This window comes from Artibeus jamaicensis, unplaced genomic scaffold, assembly GCF_021234435.1.
Source record: "Artibeus jamaicensis isolate MK-2021 breed Jamaican fruit bat unplaced genomic scaffold, CSHL_Jam_final contig_851, whole genome shotgun sequence".
Classification (NCBI taxonomy): Eukaryota; Metazoa; Chordata; class Mammalia; order Chiroptera; family Phyllostomidae; genus Artibeus; species Artibeus jamaicensis.
In genome coordinates this window covers 12,375,001-12,392,216 of record NW_026521986.1, presented here as the reverse complement: position 1 = coordinate 12,392,216, position 17,216 = coordinate 12,375,001, and the positions used below count along the sequence as shown (strand labels likewise).

At 49.0% G+C, this 17,216-nt stretch overlaps 1 protein-coding gene across 3 annotated transcripts in view; it reads left to right on the top strand.

Moving 5' to 3' along the window:
- Window positions 1-621: 621 nt before the first annotated feature.
- The window catches only part of DPF3 (double PHD fingers 3), a 234,195-nt gene continuing 217,600 nt past the window's right edge, over window positions 622-17,216 (top strand). Inside the window, exon 1 of one of the 3 annotated variants that reach the window (XM_053673239.1) lies at window positions 622-692. In XM_053673239.1, the coding sequence (XP_053529214.1) occupies window positions 661-692 (32 nt within the window). In that variant the 5' untranslated portion in view covers window positions 622-660. Of the gene's footprint in view, window positions 693-4,714; window positions 5,208-17,216 lie in introns of those variants that run through there. The other 2 variants (XM_037127627.2, XR_005079916.2) reach the window with 2 other exon arrangements.

Sequence of the window (17,216 nt, the reverse complement as noted above, 5' to 3'; positions counted from 1 at the left end):
ATTGAGACATTCCAGGGGGGAGGGGAGTCGCTGTCCTGGAGTCGCCAGGAACGGCGGCGGCAGTTCCAAGAAACTGAGAGAGAGAGAGAGGAAGGTGGCTGAGATAAAGAAAACACTTAGGGAATGAGAATGTTAAAAAGCCGAAGGACCAACAGCATTAGCAAACAGCTGGGCACGTGTAGTAATTTGTTAGACGAAACGGCAGCCTTCCAATTTTTGCACGGGAATAAGGGATTTGCCCTTTGGGGATTATAAACGTAATAGAAAAGCCAAAAGCTAATGAATGAAGTTCAACGGTTTGTTGAAAATACTTAAATATTTATGTCCGGAAGCGCAAACTGTCTGCATTTATTTAGAAAGTAGAAACTCCAAACTAGAACACTCTGCCGTGCGTCTCCACTGTCCTCAGTCCGAAAAAGAGCTGCTCGCGCAGTACTGCCCCTTTAAGACCTGCTCGCACTCGGGCTCTACAAAAGGGAGTGACCTCTGGGCTTTGACAGCTCCCCTAATAACTACCACCGCGAAGGCCCCGCCCACCAGGCGACCAGTCGCGTCGATTGGCCAGCGGGCCGGTATCCCGTGCTCTGATTGGCTCGCTGCTTCCCCTGAGCGAACCTTTAGAACTCTGAGACAGACAATATTCTGTTACATTGTAGCAAAATGGCGACTGTCATTCACAACCCCCTGAAAGCGTAAGTAAGACTAAAAAATGTACATATTCCGCGTGGTTTCAATATGAAAAAAAAGGCGCCTTCTGCGTGCCGAGCGCTGCCAATGCACTGCGCTTGCAGGCGCCTGCAGCCGCTGCGGGGCTTCTCTCTTTTCTTTCAGCTCTTACTTCTTCACCTTCTCTTTTTCCACACAACACGCAGAAATGTCAGGAGATGCAATTAACAAGAAGAAAATTGTTACGTTTGTGTTCTGCTTAATTGGCGGACGGAGAGAGAGAAGGGATACCGGCAGCGGAGCCTGGCGCTCGAGCGCTCTGCAGCTGGGGGTTCTTGGGCAGCTCGGGGACAGCACGGTCCCCGGAGCGCCCGGCTTCTCCGGGCGGCGAGCGCGGCGCTGGGGGCGGCCGAGCGGAGAGCGAGCGCCGGGCAGGGGCCGCCTGGGTGCACTTGGCTGAGCCTCGCACCTCCGGAGCCCGAGGCCCCCGCCCCGCGGCTCAGTCCGCCAGGGCGAGCGGACCGCCGCAGCTCCAGAGTTTGCAAGGAGCTCTTCTCCTTCCGATCGCTGGCGGGGATTTAGTTAGTTTGTGCAAACCTTCCGGAGTTGGGAGGACTGCAGGGGGAGCAGCGGGTCCCGGGAGCCCTGGGGTCCAGGTGGTTGCTCGGGGCTTTCCTGCCGGGGCACCCCCGGAGCGTGACGGCGCTCCGGGCGGTCGCCGGTGTGTCTGCGGGTGTGTTTGTGGGCGAAATGGCTACAGTAAATTAACGACGCAGGTTAACTTGGGGTTGATTTGGAGGCAGGGAAGCTGCAGGTCTCGTAAATGGTGTTCTCGCCTCCTCTGGGTGAAAAGCCCTGGCAGGCGAAGAGGCAGCTTGGAGCTCCCCGCCCCTGAGCAGGCAGCGTCTGCTCCCGGCCCGAGCGAGGGGCAGGTGCCTCTGGCTGCCGCTGGGAGACTTTGAGCGGACGCCCAGATCCGGGACGGAGGGGGGCGGGCTGCACGAGGACACGCGGGGGCCAGTCCCCGGGTCCAACAGCCAATTCCTGCCTGCTGCCTTCCTCCTCCTTTTCATCTTGGCTTCCTTCCTTCCTTCCTTCCAGTCCGTGGAACTGTTAAGCCGCCAAGTCCGCTCGCGATCGCGGAGCCGGGGGTGGCTTCGGAAAACTAGCGTCGCTCTGAAAGGGGTGCTATTGGCAGTGATGTTGGCAGAAGGGAGCTCTCTCCGGATCACGGCGCTACGTGGGCGGGAGCCCGCGCCAGGGGAATCGGGTCTTCCCAGTCGGCCCGGAAGCCGCGGGCGAGAGGAGGGGGCCTTGTGGGTGGGGGGCGCGATTCGTGCGGAATTCTCGCGGGCGCGTGGCATATACCTATCCCGGTTCTTTCAACTCCGCTCACCGTTGTCCGCACCCCCACCATCTCTTAGAGTTGAAATCCAGGTTTGCACCTGGAAGGAGGGACGGTTGCGGGGGGGCGGGGCGCGGTACGGAGATTCCTGTTGCGAAGGAACGCTAGGGGAGGATGGAATGCTTTTGCATCAGCTGTCTCCCTCTGGTCAGTAATAGGAAAAAGGGTAAGAACGTCCCAGGTCTCGGAGTTTTAAACCTATACATATGTATTAAAGCTGCTGTTAAGAGGACATTTGAAGCTGAGGCTGATGAGGAGCAGCAACCCGGGCATCAGTTCTCGCTCTGAACCGCTAATACACTGCACTTCAACGCCACAGCCTTTACCCAAGAAAGAAATTGTTTTATGGCAGAATAAATGGGCGTAACTTCGCCGCATCCTCGCTTTCCTCGTCGTTCGCGCTGCCACACCGCTGATGCTGTGGGGTTCTACCGAGCCCACAGATGACTTGCAGCTTACACGTTTCCAGCCGAAATCACATAATCAGGTTGATGCCACCTGGTAAACTCAAGTTAGAGAAATCTCACGTGTGCGCCAGGATTTCTTCCTACTGGGAAAGCGGTACCCTGGTTACCCAGGAGCCGGCTTACGCGCGGGCGGGCGCGGTGTCTCTACGCTCCAGGGTTCCCCTGCTCGCCCCGGCTTTTTGTTTTTGTTTTTAGACTGCAGAAGCGTACGTGTTTGAGAAGGATTTCTGTGTAGGGTTGGGTTAGAGGTGGGGGCAGGGACAGAAAGCGTTCTGGTTAGTGGAATTAGTTATAAATTTTTGTACTTGAACTTTGATTAGTAACAGTTACAATGTGATGTTTGTAGTTCTGTGGCTTCATACAGTCACACACCAGCCTACGCACAACACTCCTGCTGGCTTTTTCTAGGTGGGAGTCGAGTGGTCCTTTGTAATTAGCTGCGCCTTTTTTGCACCCGAACCCCTTTCGCCTGAGGGTAAGGGGGTGTAAACAATAACGCCGGCGACCCGAGTCCTCTGCGCCCTTAGCGCCCTCAGCGCCCAGGACGGTTTTTAAACTCCTATGGCGGGAGCACACGCGTTGTTATTGGGAGACCAACACCATCTGCCTTTATTTTTTAAAACAACTTGTTTAATAAAACATCTTATTTTTCATTTGTTTTTAAAAGTTGCTGGTCAGGAAACAATACACACGTGAATAAATTATGCATAGACTAAATTAGAACAAAGCGCAGAGACTCATCAAGCCGAAAGGATGGATGGATGGTGGCTGGGAGGAGGGGAGCAGGGAGTATGATTTGGAGAGCGATGTTTTCATTTTCATCCTCATGTGTCTCTCCCGACAATGAAACGGAGCCGAAAGACATGAGCATTTTCCCTGTGTGCGTTCTGAGTCTCTTCTCACTTAGAGAAAAAAACAAAAAAAAGCCAATCCCACTAACGCCCCCTACTGAAACTGGTTACACAGAGGTTTGGGGAAGAAAGCGGTGGTAGGTAAAGTCCTGAGACGAAAGATCAGGTTTCATGTAACACCTGTGCAGAGCCCTATTTACCCTCAGTGTGGACCGTTTCTCACTTATACTAGATTTTTGCACATAGCACATTCGATAATTCAATAGCTCAGGTAACTGGATGGCAGAATTTGAATCTCATTGCTTTGGGGTCTTTTTAGGGGCCCAAGCTCCCAGAGCCACCTTGCCTTAGCACTTTGGCTTTCTTTCTGCCTGTCTTTGATCTCCCCTCAACTCTCCTTCCTATTCCTCCTCCTTGTACCTTTCACCCCCTTCTCTCTGAAGTTGAGAGCCTGGCTTCTCTCTCTGTTGTTGCCTTTAACATCTTATTACTGCCCAACAGGGTGTTAGAGGCAGAAACAGGAGCTGCCTGGACTGATCAGATCACAAAGGGGACTTGGCAGGTGGTCACACAACCAAGCAGTCACATCTGGGCAGATAGAATTTAAAGCATCAAAGAACATGTATGAAGTGTAAATGGGTATTATGCAGTATTTTATTTAGCAGCTACACTGTCTGAACCTAGATGTGTGAGTCACTCATTTATTACACTTACAAGCAAGATAAAGGCCATGTAGTGAAGTAATTACACATGTAGGTAACATAAATATGGATTAGATAAAGGTCTGTGTGTCGCTCACATTACATATTGTGTTCCAGTTGCTGTCTATATACCTAGGAAACAATGCTTTTAACATAAATTGTAATCTTACTTGCTATTCTAGTTCAGGTAAACCGTGCTTCCCAAATCTGCTATCAATACTTTAAACAGCTTACTTTTATTAAGTTATCAAAACCCTGGTTAGTATGCACTTAACTGGGAATGTCTGCCACCTTCTGCCAGACTTGATTATGCACATATGAATCTATTATTATAACTGCCTGCTTAGAAAAGAATAACTTATTATTGTTTAATTATTCCATGTAAACCAACAGAGCTTTACCTCAAGTAACTATCTGTTTGTAAAGAATGCGACCAGTAAACTATTGTCTCATGCTTACAATTGTGAACATCCATAATTGTACTGAAAATTTTTCTTGTAAGGAGCTTCAGTTGCCTAGAGGCATTTGTTTATATCTGTTTAGTTATGAAGGACACAATTCTGGGAGAAGTAAATATACTTACTTAGCTGAGGTCAGTCAGCAGGTCATGTGTATAGATGGACCTCAGATCTTCATCTCTATACATTCTATGATCTGGATACATTGCATTCTAATCTAAAGTGGCTCTGTGCCTGTGAAAGTTGTGTAATTGTCAGCCACTTAGAAGCCAGACCTTGCTCTTGCTGTGGCAGCTTAGATATCAGAAACAAAAAGGTAGGGGGAACACATTCCTGGTTCTAATCTCTTAGCTCTTTGGGAATGAGAATAGGACGGAACATTGGGGTTGGGACTTTGAGAACTTGTAGCCTTTTATGGACATTACTTTAGCCCTAACAAAAAATGACCCTCAGGCATTTTAAGCCTACAGATGCCTAAGAACCACCTTCTCCATCTGCTTCCGGTTGCCACTGGAAAACAAGAAAAAGAAAAAGCCCTACATTCTCCAAACTTCATTAGCACACATTATTTTTTCAGCAGGATGAATGTCTGGTTTTGATGAGATACCCATAAAGGAGATTGATTTCTGCCAGAACGCAAGTGGAGGCATTGTCACAGGGTAAACCTGTTAGGAGTGGGGCCTGCAGACCACCTGGGAGACGGCCAGAGAGCACAGCGGAAGGCAGCCGCTCAGATCCATAAGTGGCTGAAATTCAGGGGCAGCTTGTCGGAGGAGACTTTTGTCTTCCTCTGTCTTTTTGGGGTTGTGCAGGTAGCTGGAATTTGGATACATCTGAAAACGATCATCTAAAGCTGTTTAAGTGCCATCTGCTCAGATCAGTGCAATAAATAGAATGTCACGGTCGGCGTGCTTTGTTTTGAGCAGGCACCAGAAAGGGAAAGGAAACTGAGGCTGATGTTTCAGTTTTTAAAGTGCAGCCACACTGGTGGCAGTGGGGGCTGGGTCATAAAAGGCACCAGAATCCAGGCCTGTTTATTATTCCAATCTCTTGCAAAGTACCTTGTGGCTTTTTGAGTGTACTGAAAGTCACCAGAAGACAGAAATGTAGCCAAATGTGGCAAGCCCCCTGCCAAAGAAATGCCACAACCACTGAAAAGAGTTTTTTGCCTGGGCAGGTTTCCCTGAAGGGGCCTGTGTAAAAGCATGACCCTAGTTTTAAGTAGTCTTTACATATGTAGATACTTCAATATCTACATATTTAAAGATGAAAGATAAAGTGGACTGTAGGTGAATGGATAAAACCTTTGTGTGGTCTGGAACTGAAAAGCTGATTGTTTAACACCCAGAGAGACTGATATTATGATCTATTGCAAGTTCCAAAGTTTTCTTTGGTTGTATGAGTGACTGGGGAGAGATGAGGTGCCGTGTTTTTGTCATTTGTTTTTCTTATTGGTCCGGTTACTAGTGTTTCACAGTCTGTCAAACCATATGGATGAATGGAGCTAGCATCATAAAACTGTCACCAGAGGAAGGTTTGTGAAGCCTGTGATTTGCATTAGTTTTAAAAGCAGTGGTTGGAAGGTGCTGGGCCGGGGTGGGGGGCAGGGGTGGGGTGGGGAAAGAGGGGCAGACTGTTGAGAATTTCTAGGTAGAGTGTTTGTGAATGGTAGTGTGTTGGGGGGATTAGGCTCAGAGCTTCTAATAGTGGGGTTCAAATAGCGCGCACTGAGTCCTCCACCACCAGGCCTCAGTTCTGAGCCTGGCGAACAATGATGGCACATGTCTAATCCTTCTGCAGTCTCTCCACCTTCCCTGAATCCAGAGACTGTGGTCATCTCAGGTTGCTGTGAAATGAGTGAGGTTTTTGCTGTTGTTGTTGGTATTACTCGCTTCGAAAACCTGCTGTTTTTATTAACTGTAATTGGAAGCTCCACTAGAAAAGGTTTTCCAGCCCCCAAACTTTCATCTGCCATCAGCGTGACCCTGTCTCAAACTCTGACCCTCTTCTGTGTGATTCGTTTCTCACCAGTGGCCAGTCTGTTGCAGTTATGATAATTTCAGAGTAATGGAAGAGAGAAGGCTCCGGGAAAGGAAGCCTTGAGCTCTGCTCCCAGCCCTACCACCAACTACCTATGTGATGGACACAAAAATTCTCTGAGCTGCATAGTTCTTGTGGTTAAGGTGAAGATAATATGTTAAATCAGAAACTTTGTGGCTCTTATGATCAGTTAGGACAGGAAGAGGACAGTCAGGCCAGAGCTCAAACTCTTTCTTGTTTTAAAAGTGTGGCTCTAAAGTGGCGTTGCTGAGGTGGGACACTCTTCCGTGTTCTCAGTCTCTTCGGGCCAGTCTTGCCGCTGCCACTCGGGGTTCTAGTCAACAGGCGAGGTGGTCTCCCTTCTCAGGGCCTGGGGCTGAGGACCAGGGGGTGTGGCCCATTTAGAACATGATTGTCTCTTCTGAACACTTTTCTTCTCATTAGCACCCCAACCAGAGAATGGAAAGAGGAAAGAGAAGTGGAAAGACTAATTGGCCTATTTTGCTATTTATAAGCACTCAGATAAAGTTTTGGGTTGTGTAATTACTGAGAATACCTGTCCTTTTCTCACTCCTTTCTTTAAATGTGTCGAGGGAGTAGGGAAACCCAGCAAAAGATTTTTCATCTCTAGACTTTATTTTTCCACATCTTCCTGGACCTTTCCTTTCTTCCGCCCTGGCACCCATCCCAATTCACATGGAAATAAAGTGCTTATTTCATTTCCACTTGGGCAGCTGCAGACACCCGGCTGCTCAGGGAGCTGACATGATGGACCTGTACTGATGTCTCACTGAGTTTCCTCTAGAGTACCCCCGAGTTACCGCTGAGGAAGTGGAGGTGACTAGCAGACCCCCACAGAAGCTGGTGTACCCGGGTGGGTATCAGCAGGTATCAGGAGCGTCTTGATTGGGATTCACTGCTTCTCCTTCCTTGATATGCCTCTGGGACATCCCAGATTCTTCTGGGGCTTTCCTTTGGTTGAAACTTCTCTATAGGCCTAAGGGATGAAGAGGGGGTTGCAAAATAACATCAGAAAAATTCACGGAAGCCTAACTTTGTGAGACTTTGGCCAAATGAAAGACAAAACAAAGTGGTTACCTTGAACTCCACCAGACCGAGACAGCCCCTTAGTTTTTTTCCTCTAATTGCAGTAAAATATACATAACATAATCTAACGCTGATGACATGTACCATTTTAATGATTTTTAAGTGTATAATTTAGTGGCATTAAGTACATTCATAATGTTGTACAACCATTGATACTGTCCAATTCCAGAATTAAAAAAGAAAGATTTTCATTTATTTTCAGAAAGAGGGGAAAGGAAGGAGAAAGAAAGGGAGGGAAATATCAATGTGTGGTTGCCTCTCACATGGGCCCCCAGTAGGGACCTGGCCTGCAACCCAAGCATGTGCTCTGACTGGGAATCGAACCAGCGACCCTTTGGTTTGCAGTCTGGCACTCAATCCATTGAGCTACACCAGCCAAGGCCAATTCCAGAATTTTAAAAATCATTCTAAACAGAGCCTTCCCCACTTGTAGTCCCTGGTCACCACCATTATAGTTTCTATCTTTATAAATTTGTCTAAGCACCTCATACTCATATAAGCAGAATCATACAATATTTGCCCTTTCGTGACTGGTTCATTTCACTTACATAATGTTCCCAAAGTTCATCTATATTAGAGCATGTGTCAGAATTCTTTTCCTTTTTATGGCTGAATAATATTCCACCATATATGTTACTACATTTTATTGATTCATTCAATGATGGATACAGGTTATTTTGCTATTGTGAATAATGTAGTTATGAATATGGGTATATAAGTAGCTGTTTGAGTCCCTGCTTTTAGTTCTTTTGGGTATATGTCTAGATCTCCTTCATTTTTAGACTTTTAAAAAAGTCTACTTAGTAGTCCTCACTACATTTCTAGATACTACAGGCAACCCCACCTTATAAATGTAGAGAAAAATACTGTCATAGAATTCAACTAATTTATTCCCTGCCTTCTGTGGGAATACCATTATTTTGGGGGGAGAATGCCCTGGGAACCCAGGGAGTCACTTCTCTCATCCCCAGTCACAGAGATGGCCTTCCCATTGTCCCCTCCCTCCCCTGACATCTGGAACTCAGTGGGGACCAGGGTCTGGGGTTGGAGAGGTTGCAGGAGTTTAGCAGTCCGAGTTACCTGCTGAGTCTTGGAGTGAAGGTCTCCTAGGCAGAGAGGTTTCATCAGGCGACAGGGAGTTGAGGGAGCACCTGGGATGACTGGACAGGTTGAAAGTCAAGAGCTAGCAAATCAGGCTTTTCTTCTTACACAGGGGGAAGCGCTTGAGTCTTCTCTCTCCTCCTCCCCCTACACCCAGCCCTGCTGACCCTCAGGAGCCCAAATGAAATAATGGATGTGAAAACATTTCCGAAGGTGTAAAGCCAAATGTAAGGTGTTACTAGAACTACAGTTTCCTGTAGCTGACGGAGACCTTCTCAGAGAGTGAACAATAATACCTCATATATTAAACATTATTTTAATGTATTAAAACTGAAATAAGTGAAAGGAATCTGGCATTACATATCATGTGCAATCATCGTTTCTCAGGAAGTGCAAAGCCTTACTCATCCAGCTGTGCGTAAATAGCCCTGGGATCACAGTGGGATTTTCTCATTGTCTGGGTTTGAAATGGGTGAGACTATGATGAGCTGGAGGGAAGCCTCGTTTTATTTCCCATTGGCTGCCCTGGACTGAGTTCCCCCTCAAAATCTGGGGAAACAGAATCCTGAAGGGCACAGGAGCCCTCTTCTGGAACTTGAACTTGGCCACCATCCAGGCTCCTCCTATCATTAAGAGGATTCCTAGGAGAGGAAAGGGGTGAAGGTGGGGCTGCAGCTTCAATCTGCTAGTGAGCAAGGAGGTTGTGCTGTTGACACAGGAGATCAGCAACAAGAATTGATTCTTTATACAAAGTAGATAATGGAGAGCATCCTGATTGGGGGCGGGGTGGGGGAAACAACGGTCAAACCAGAATTAGAGTTAGATCTTGGTTTGCAGCCTTGAAAATGCTTCGGATTCAAGCTTGCCGCAAAACTCACAACATTTCCTTTACTTTGTAAAACAAATTAAGTTAAATGTCATTCCAACTCCCATTCTCCTCGACAAACAACTCTTTACACGTCTTTGTTTGCTGCCCGTTGAGCTCTGCTGGCGCTGTCCCACCCTCTCTGGAGTTCCGTCCTCCTGTCCTGCGCAACGCTGATTGCCAGGCTGCCCCTCAGAACTAAACCCACGGTAGCCCCCCTCCTTTCATCTAGGAGCTCCCACTCCAAGGAAGCCCTCTGGTCGGCCTGTTTTTCCTTCCAGACCCGTTCTGTGGCAGGGCAAACGTCAGAGCCTGTAAACCAGGAGCCCGACTATCCATCCACTAGGCTTCTAGGGAAAGCACTGTCAGCTGGGGAGGGCGGCGGGGGCGGCGGTGCGGAGAGGGGAGGCGATGTGGTGCTGGGGGTGGGGGAGGCACGGTGGATGGGGTAGCGGGAGGGGAGAGAATATATTCTCTCCTGCTAATTATTTTCCCTGAGGACTTAGCCATTGCAGAACCATCTATTATCGTGGGAGCGCTCTATGGTGGTTCTGCCCGTGATGAATGCTAAGTGGAAACAAGCAAGAAAAATTAACAGGCGGCTGCTTCTGTCCACCTAATTAAAATGCATATCCAAATGCATAATTCCTTATGTTTCCCCATGCACACACTCCCCTTCCAATCCCAGTTCTATGGAGGAGAAAAAACACTTTCCCCCAATCATTTCTCTTGATTATATTTCCATCAAGGAAGAACTGGAGGGTTTCCTTAGAATAGAGAAGGGTGGTTCTTGTCACACTTCTAAAATTGCTGGGTTTTTATTTAGATTGAGCCTGAAAATTCTGAGCTGTTTTTTGGTTTAAAATGAAAAACAAAAACTTTATCTGACTGCAGAAAAAAAGGGGGAAGGAAGGGAGTAGAGAAAGGAAGGAGAAAAAAAATAGAGAGAAAGCAAGTAGAAAAGTTCCCGTTATTGCTAAGGGTTTTTTAGTTTTGTGCTCAGAGTCTGGCTTGGAACAGCAATGAGACTTTCCACGGTCTTTTCTATCTCCTCTTCCTCTCCCTTCCTTCCTTGGACTTTGAAATACCTCCCCCAGCCCCCAAAACAAACATAACCCAGGATTTCGTAGAGGGATTTGAGAAGAGGCAGCTACCTGTGCCGATCAGGTGAAGAGAGAAAAACCAAAAGCCTTTGCATTTGGGATGAGATCAGACACACGGACATCAGAGACCCAAGCAGGACTTGAATCAAACAACACTTCTCTTCATCCTTATCTTCCTCCCTCTTTGCTTACTGATCATTTTCTCCCTCTTGGAGGAACAACTTTATTCAGTGTCATAAAATATTTAATAAAACGGCAAACTTAAGTCGCCATGTTCAGTTCAATGTCACTGTCATCTCCGTGGCAGCCGCCCCTCCCCAGCCAGCCCCCCCCCCCCCCAAGCCCCTTGACTGCCCTCCGCAGCCGCCCAGCTGTTGATTTATCAGGGCCGGCTGGCTCAGCAGTGCATGGAGATTGCTTTTAATTAACTCTCTTCATTTTCCCCAATCTTCAGGGAGCAGCAGCCCTTTAATGATTTTAATATTTTATCTGGATTTATATCACCTTATTTGTTGTTGTTTGACTTCTGCATTTGTTCTTCCCGAATCCCTCCCAGACTGACATATTTATTTGCCCCTTCCCCTTGCCCCCAGGACCTTTCTGGAGAAGGGATGATGGGTTTTGAAGAAGGCCCCCCCTTTCCCGAGGTTTCTGTGAGGTGATTAGAACCTTTGTTTGAGGAATCCCAGTCTCACCCGGCTCAGCTGAAGGAGTTGCTGAGCTTTTTGTTGGGGGGGGGGAATCTGAATTTTAGAAAGTGAGGTCTCTGCCTTTTTTGTGTTTGCTGCCTCTTTAAAAGAGTGAGCTGCCTGGGAGAGCTGGGTCAAAATTGCTCCCTGGGTTCCCTGATCCCTGTGGCTTCAGGCCTGCGGTTCTGCTACCGCCGCCCTGGCAGTTCAGTCAGACTGCTGCAGAATGATGACTTTAGGGCAGGGCTGGACGTGGGTGCAGTTAAGTCCTTGCATCTTTAGGTGTGGCTGAGATCTGCTCAGGAACTGCTTGGACAAGCAGTTGTAGCTACAGTCTAAAGAGGCACCTTTTAGAGCAAGTGCCTTCTCTGCTTTCTCCCGCAACACTCAGTTCCTCATCACTGTGCCTACTCTCCCGTGTAGGAAAACATACCACCATTCATCTGTACACCTTCCCAGCTCCCCCGCCAGCCCCCTTTTGGCTGCAAAGTCTGCTTCCCCACAATAGTCCCAGAGAGGCCTGGCAGACAGACTTGCGTGGGGGTTAGTTTTCAGAACAAGCTTGTCCACAAAGTGCCCTTTTGGCATCTCATTTTGGTGATGTGTCTTTGGGGTTACCTGTTGCTGGGCAACTGCCAGCTAAAGTTTGAGCCTCATCTGGGGATTGCAATGAATTGCTCTGGGTGACTTTTATCCACAGCTAGGGACTTGACTTTGCAGTCCTACTTCTGGAAACAGGAGGTTGAGAAGACCTTCTCCCATGCGCCTGTGTGGAAAGCGGTATTGGTTTTTCAAGTCTAGCTCAGCACCCGGCACACAGGCAGGACACACAGCTGTTTCTTTTGGTGATGAAAAGAATCACTTCCTCCCATCTCCTGCACTCACCCCTTTAAGCTGTATATGCGGATACAGAGATGGAAAACCATGGCTCCTACACCACAGTCTGGTGTTCAGGCTACCAGATAATTTTTTTGAGTGTGTCTTCTTCACCCTTTTGAGAATCCTGTGAAAGCCGTGGACTACCTCATAGATGTGAACATCTGCATACTGTTTTGTGGGGTTCACAGACTTTGAGGAGCCCATCAGTGGGCGCTCTTGGTCCATGGGCTTCAGGTTAAGAAGCTCAGGATGAGAGATGTGGGCGAATTTATCCTGAAAGCCTTCTTCTTTTTCTTTTTTTTAAAGATTTTGTTCATTTGTGTTTAGAGAGAGGGGAAGGGAGGGAGAAAAACATTGATCGGTTGCCTGTCATACAACCCCAACTGGGGACCTGGCCCACAACCCAGGCCTGTGCCCTGACCGGGAATGGAACCAGCAACCTTTCGGTTTGCAGGCTGGCACTCAGTCCACAGAACCACACCAGCCAGGGCTGAAGGCCCACCTCTACACCCCTGCTCAGAGAGGGAGCCCCTCACACTCCCACAGTCTCACCAGACTGCTTGTGGCCCCTCCGGCCCCTCCCTGCCCCACACTTGATGAACATATGCCTGCTCATCTTCCACATGCTTCAAAACCCCTTTGTCCCAGCCAGGCCCTTGCTGAGCCTTGGGTAAAATTGGCCACACCTGCCCTTGGCCCCACACTCCCAAGCGTACTCTCCTCTCTTGGCCACTGAAATACTTAAACCTGGTTAGTTAGAATATAAGGCCCTGGAAGGCTGGGCCAGTGGCTGCCTGGCCTTTTCAGCCTTAGGACCTGGCATAGCAGGCACTTAATAAATACGTGTGAAATTACTGAGCAAATGAAGCCAGCAAGCAGAAACACTGCTCTTCCCGCCTAATTTTCTCCTAGCCCTTTAAGAGTTGCATTTCGCTTCCTCTCCCTTGACTGTAGGACAAGGCTGCAGAATTCCTTTCCCCACATTCTTCAGTTTCAGAGGGAGGAGGGAGCAGGGAGCACCGCACAAGCGAGGCCTTACCTGCAGGTGGCATGGTCGGCATCACTGACTCTAGCTCCTGGTTTGTTCATCACTTCCTCCCTGCAATCTAAAAAATGTGGCTTTTCCTTCTTTGGTCTTGGGAAGTAAAGACAAGTCCTTCTGCTTTGTTCTCTTTCAGGGACTAAGTAGCTGAGGGCTTGTGAATAGCCACTGATAAATCAAGCATATTTTTATTGACTGCCTCTATGGCCCAGCTGTATATAAGATTTCCTTTAGCCTTATTCATAAGTCTGAAGACTTTAAAAAATTTTTTAGTATATAAAATTTTTTATATATTTATTTTTAGAGAGAGGGGAAGGGAGAAAGAGAGAGGGAGAGGAACATTGATGTTTGAGAGAGAAACACTGATCCGTTGCCTCTCATATGCATCCCTGCCAGGGACTGAACCCACAACCCAGGAACGTGCTCTGACCGGGGATTGAACCAGTGACCTTTCACTTTATAGAAAGATGAACCTTGGCTGAGCCTTGCACCTCCGGAGCCCGCGGCCCCCGCCCCGCGGCTCAGTCCGCCAGGGCGAGCGGACCGCCGCAGCGCCGGAGTTTGCAAGGAGCTCTCCTCCTTCCGATCACTGGCGGGAGTTAGTTTGTGCAAACCTTCCGGAGTTGGGAGGACTGCAGCCAGCTGTCCTCCCAGCTGATGCCAACCAGCTGAGCCACACTGGTCAGGGCTACCTGAGGACTTTTATGGGTTTTAAGCTGGAGGAGACCGGAAGGTGAGAATTCTATAATGATTTAACCCCTGGGTGTGATCTGGTGAGGATCTCCTGCCTGTCCCACTGAGTTTTGGAGGCGACTGCAGTCCCACCACTGTCTTCAGATGCATGGTGTTTGAGACAGCGCCTTTCACGTACTTTCACAGTGCCGACGTCGGGCTGATACAACCTTCCCTGCAACTCAGTGCCCCAGCCCTGTCCAATGCAGATCCATTCACTTGGCAGTGAAACAAGAAGTGATGTCCCCGGGCCTTCTGTAGGGGCCTTTAGTTCTCATGTTGAGAGCAAGGTGAAATACCTATTTTTGTAACTTTGCTGTGTCCTCTGACTACTTGTCCACCCTCCTGATCCTCCACTGTTGGCTTTCTGTAAGCGGGTACCACCTGGCCAGGCTGGGGTCTGTGCGGGGAGGAAGGTGAAGCTGGAGGTAGAGATGGCCTACCCAAGTCAAGCGTTAATTCAGATTCTGCTCCGCTACATATCCTTCAACGCGGAAAGCCACAGAAAATGCTGATGGTGCACGAAATATGGGCTGAAGGAGCAGAATTGTACAAAAGTGTTTGTCAACTCAGAAAGGTCAGACCGCACTAGCACTTACTCTTGAAGGTGGCGCTCCCTCAGTCCCCGTGTGTAACCCTTCCGTGCAGAGGGTGCGCATGGGGCCGTCCGGTTCCTGGTGCTCATTTCCTTTCTGGGCAGCCATCCCAGTATAACAGATACTTATACATATTCTGTCCTCATTTTATCTAATTACACACAGCTCTTGGGGATAGGGAACAGGTTTGGATCATTTAATTTTAGGTCAGTTATGCACAGGGTAGCTGAGATGAACACTGATCTGTAGAGTTCTGTGAAATGTGGAAAGTTCCCGTAGTTCAGTGGTCCCAGGCACACCAGGGGGCATTGTTTGCCATCTCAGGGGCCAGAGTGACCAGTCAGCAAGGGGGTGTGGTGACCAGTCAGCACGGGGGTGCCGGGCAGTGGGGAGGGATGGAGCTTGACCAGTTCGCAGTCTAAATGCAGGAAGTTTTCTGAGACTGAGCTAGCTCCTACTGCCTCCTTGAACAAATAGGATTCTCATTTTATTATTTGGTGAGCTGTCAAACTGAGGAGACCCAATAATATAGGTTTTTTTCTTCTGGCAGTCATTCGTTCTCACCCATTACCTGCCTTGAGTGTGTTCAGATTCCTGAGAAATAAAGAACGAAATGAGCCCTGATCTATGGAACCGTCTTTATCATTGCCTAGCGTTGCCTGGAGTCCCTGTCTCCTTTGTGACCCAGACGAACTGGTCTGGACAGTTGGACAGTGTGAAAGTGCTGACGCGTCCCCACTTTTCTCCAGCGCCCGGAGCCGGCAGCCCGGGGCAGTCCAGCTTCCTGGCATGTCTCCTCCAGGCTCAACTGCAGCCTTTCCAATCTCTAGGAAGGAAAAAACCTGCTAATTACTCTTTCACTTTTTTTGTGTTTTCTGCTTCTTATTTTGTCTCTTGACTCCGACCTAAGCCTTCTCAACGTTCTCTGAGCCCTACCTAGATAGAAGTCTCATCCACTTAATGCTTAATATCAAGGTTTGCAGATCCAGCCCTGGTTTCCTGCTGACTTCTGTCCCTCCGTCCATGCCCGACAGACATCCTCCCCCACCCCCAAAACGCACCTGGATTAGAAAGCACTGAGGGGACACAAAGGGAGAGCATTCCGCTTTGTCCCCCGAGGGCCACTCAGTCTTGGGAGTGTGGGAGTGTGGAGAGGGAAGGGCGGAAAGGCCCAAGCTTGCACACAGCAGACGGTGAGAAGGAGCCGTGAGGGAAGACATGGGGGACAGTGTGAGGTCACCAGGTGAGGGAGAAACCGCTCACTCAAGGAGTGGCCCAGCCCCTGAGGGGCCTGTGAGACAGGAAGAGAGAAAGAGGGTCCCACGGTTTGGGATGTCAGAGAAGGTTTTGGGGAGCAGGCGGCTCTGAGCTGAGTTTGGAAGGACAGCAGCAGTCTGGTCAGACCCAGAGGAACGGTAGAGGGTAAGGGTGGGGAAGGTCAGGTGTAAATGGGAAGTGACCAAAGGTGTCATCCTTTGTCCCCCAGCAGGAAGGACTGTCCACCCCAGAGACTCCCTCTTACTAAGGTTGAACTCAACCCTGTTCCCTGGTTTCCTCGGCTACGTGTTCTGGGTCCTTTCCAGGGCACCTTCCACAAGTGTCGGGGACAGCGGGATACTCTGGGGGGCGGAGCTGTGCTGATGTGAGCCACCTGTCCCGTCTGGCGCAGGACAGCCCAGGCCAGGGCACGCACAGGTTTGCTCAGTGGGGCAGGACTGTGGGGTGACGCCTGCGCAAGTGGTGGATCTAAGTCTTTCCCCCTTTCAATGCTTTGGTCACCACTGCCTTTCTTTAAAAACCACAACTACAGCAACCCATACATGATGGAAATGAAGATAGAAATCCGGTCCAGGGAAGAGAGCTGCTGATCCCCATAGCTCCATCAAGGATTAGTTTCACGGTTCACATCGATTCAGACCTGGACAATGAGGCCGCAGGTCTCTAAGCAGGTGTTTCCTCTGGGGGAGGATTAGTTTACAGTGAAGGTCGTGCTTCCCCGCCCCCACCCAGGCACACAGGCTCCCAGTTCTCCACCTACCTGTTGCGTACTCCTTCCCACACCACAGGAAGGCCGAGGGCTGGGGGAGCTAGCCTTCAGGAGGAGGCTGGGTGTCAGCACTAGTTCTTGGGGTCCCTTGGAGCCTTGCACTCTTTGAAAGCTCAAACACTTCACCCCAGGGGGTGTGGCGTGCAGCTTGGGTGCTGGCTCAGAAGTTGGAGAGTCTGGGTTCAAGTCTAAGCCCCATACTGTGGACAGGATGGCAAATTCCTCTGTGCCTCAGTTTCCTCACCTGTAAAGTGGGAATGATATTTTCTGCCTTTAGAGGGTTTTTGGAAGAGTTAACTAAGTTACTACATGTGAAGTCCTTGCGAGTGTTGGCTCATATTACCTTCGTAATAGATGTTCACTGTGACCCTACGTTTCCACCTGTAAAACAACACAAAGAGATACCGGCAGGTATTTTCCTCGCAGTGGCATTTTAAGAAAATTGGGATAAGTAGAGAAGCTCTGAT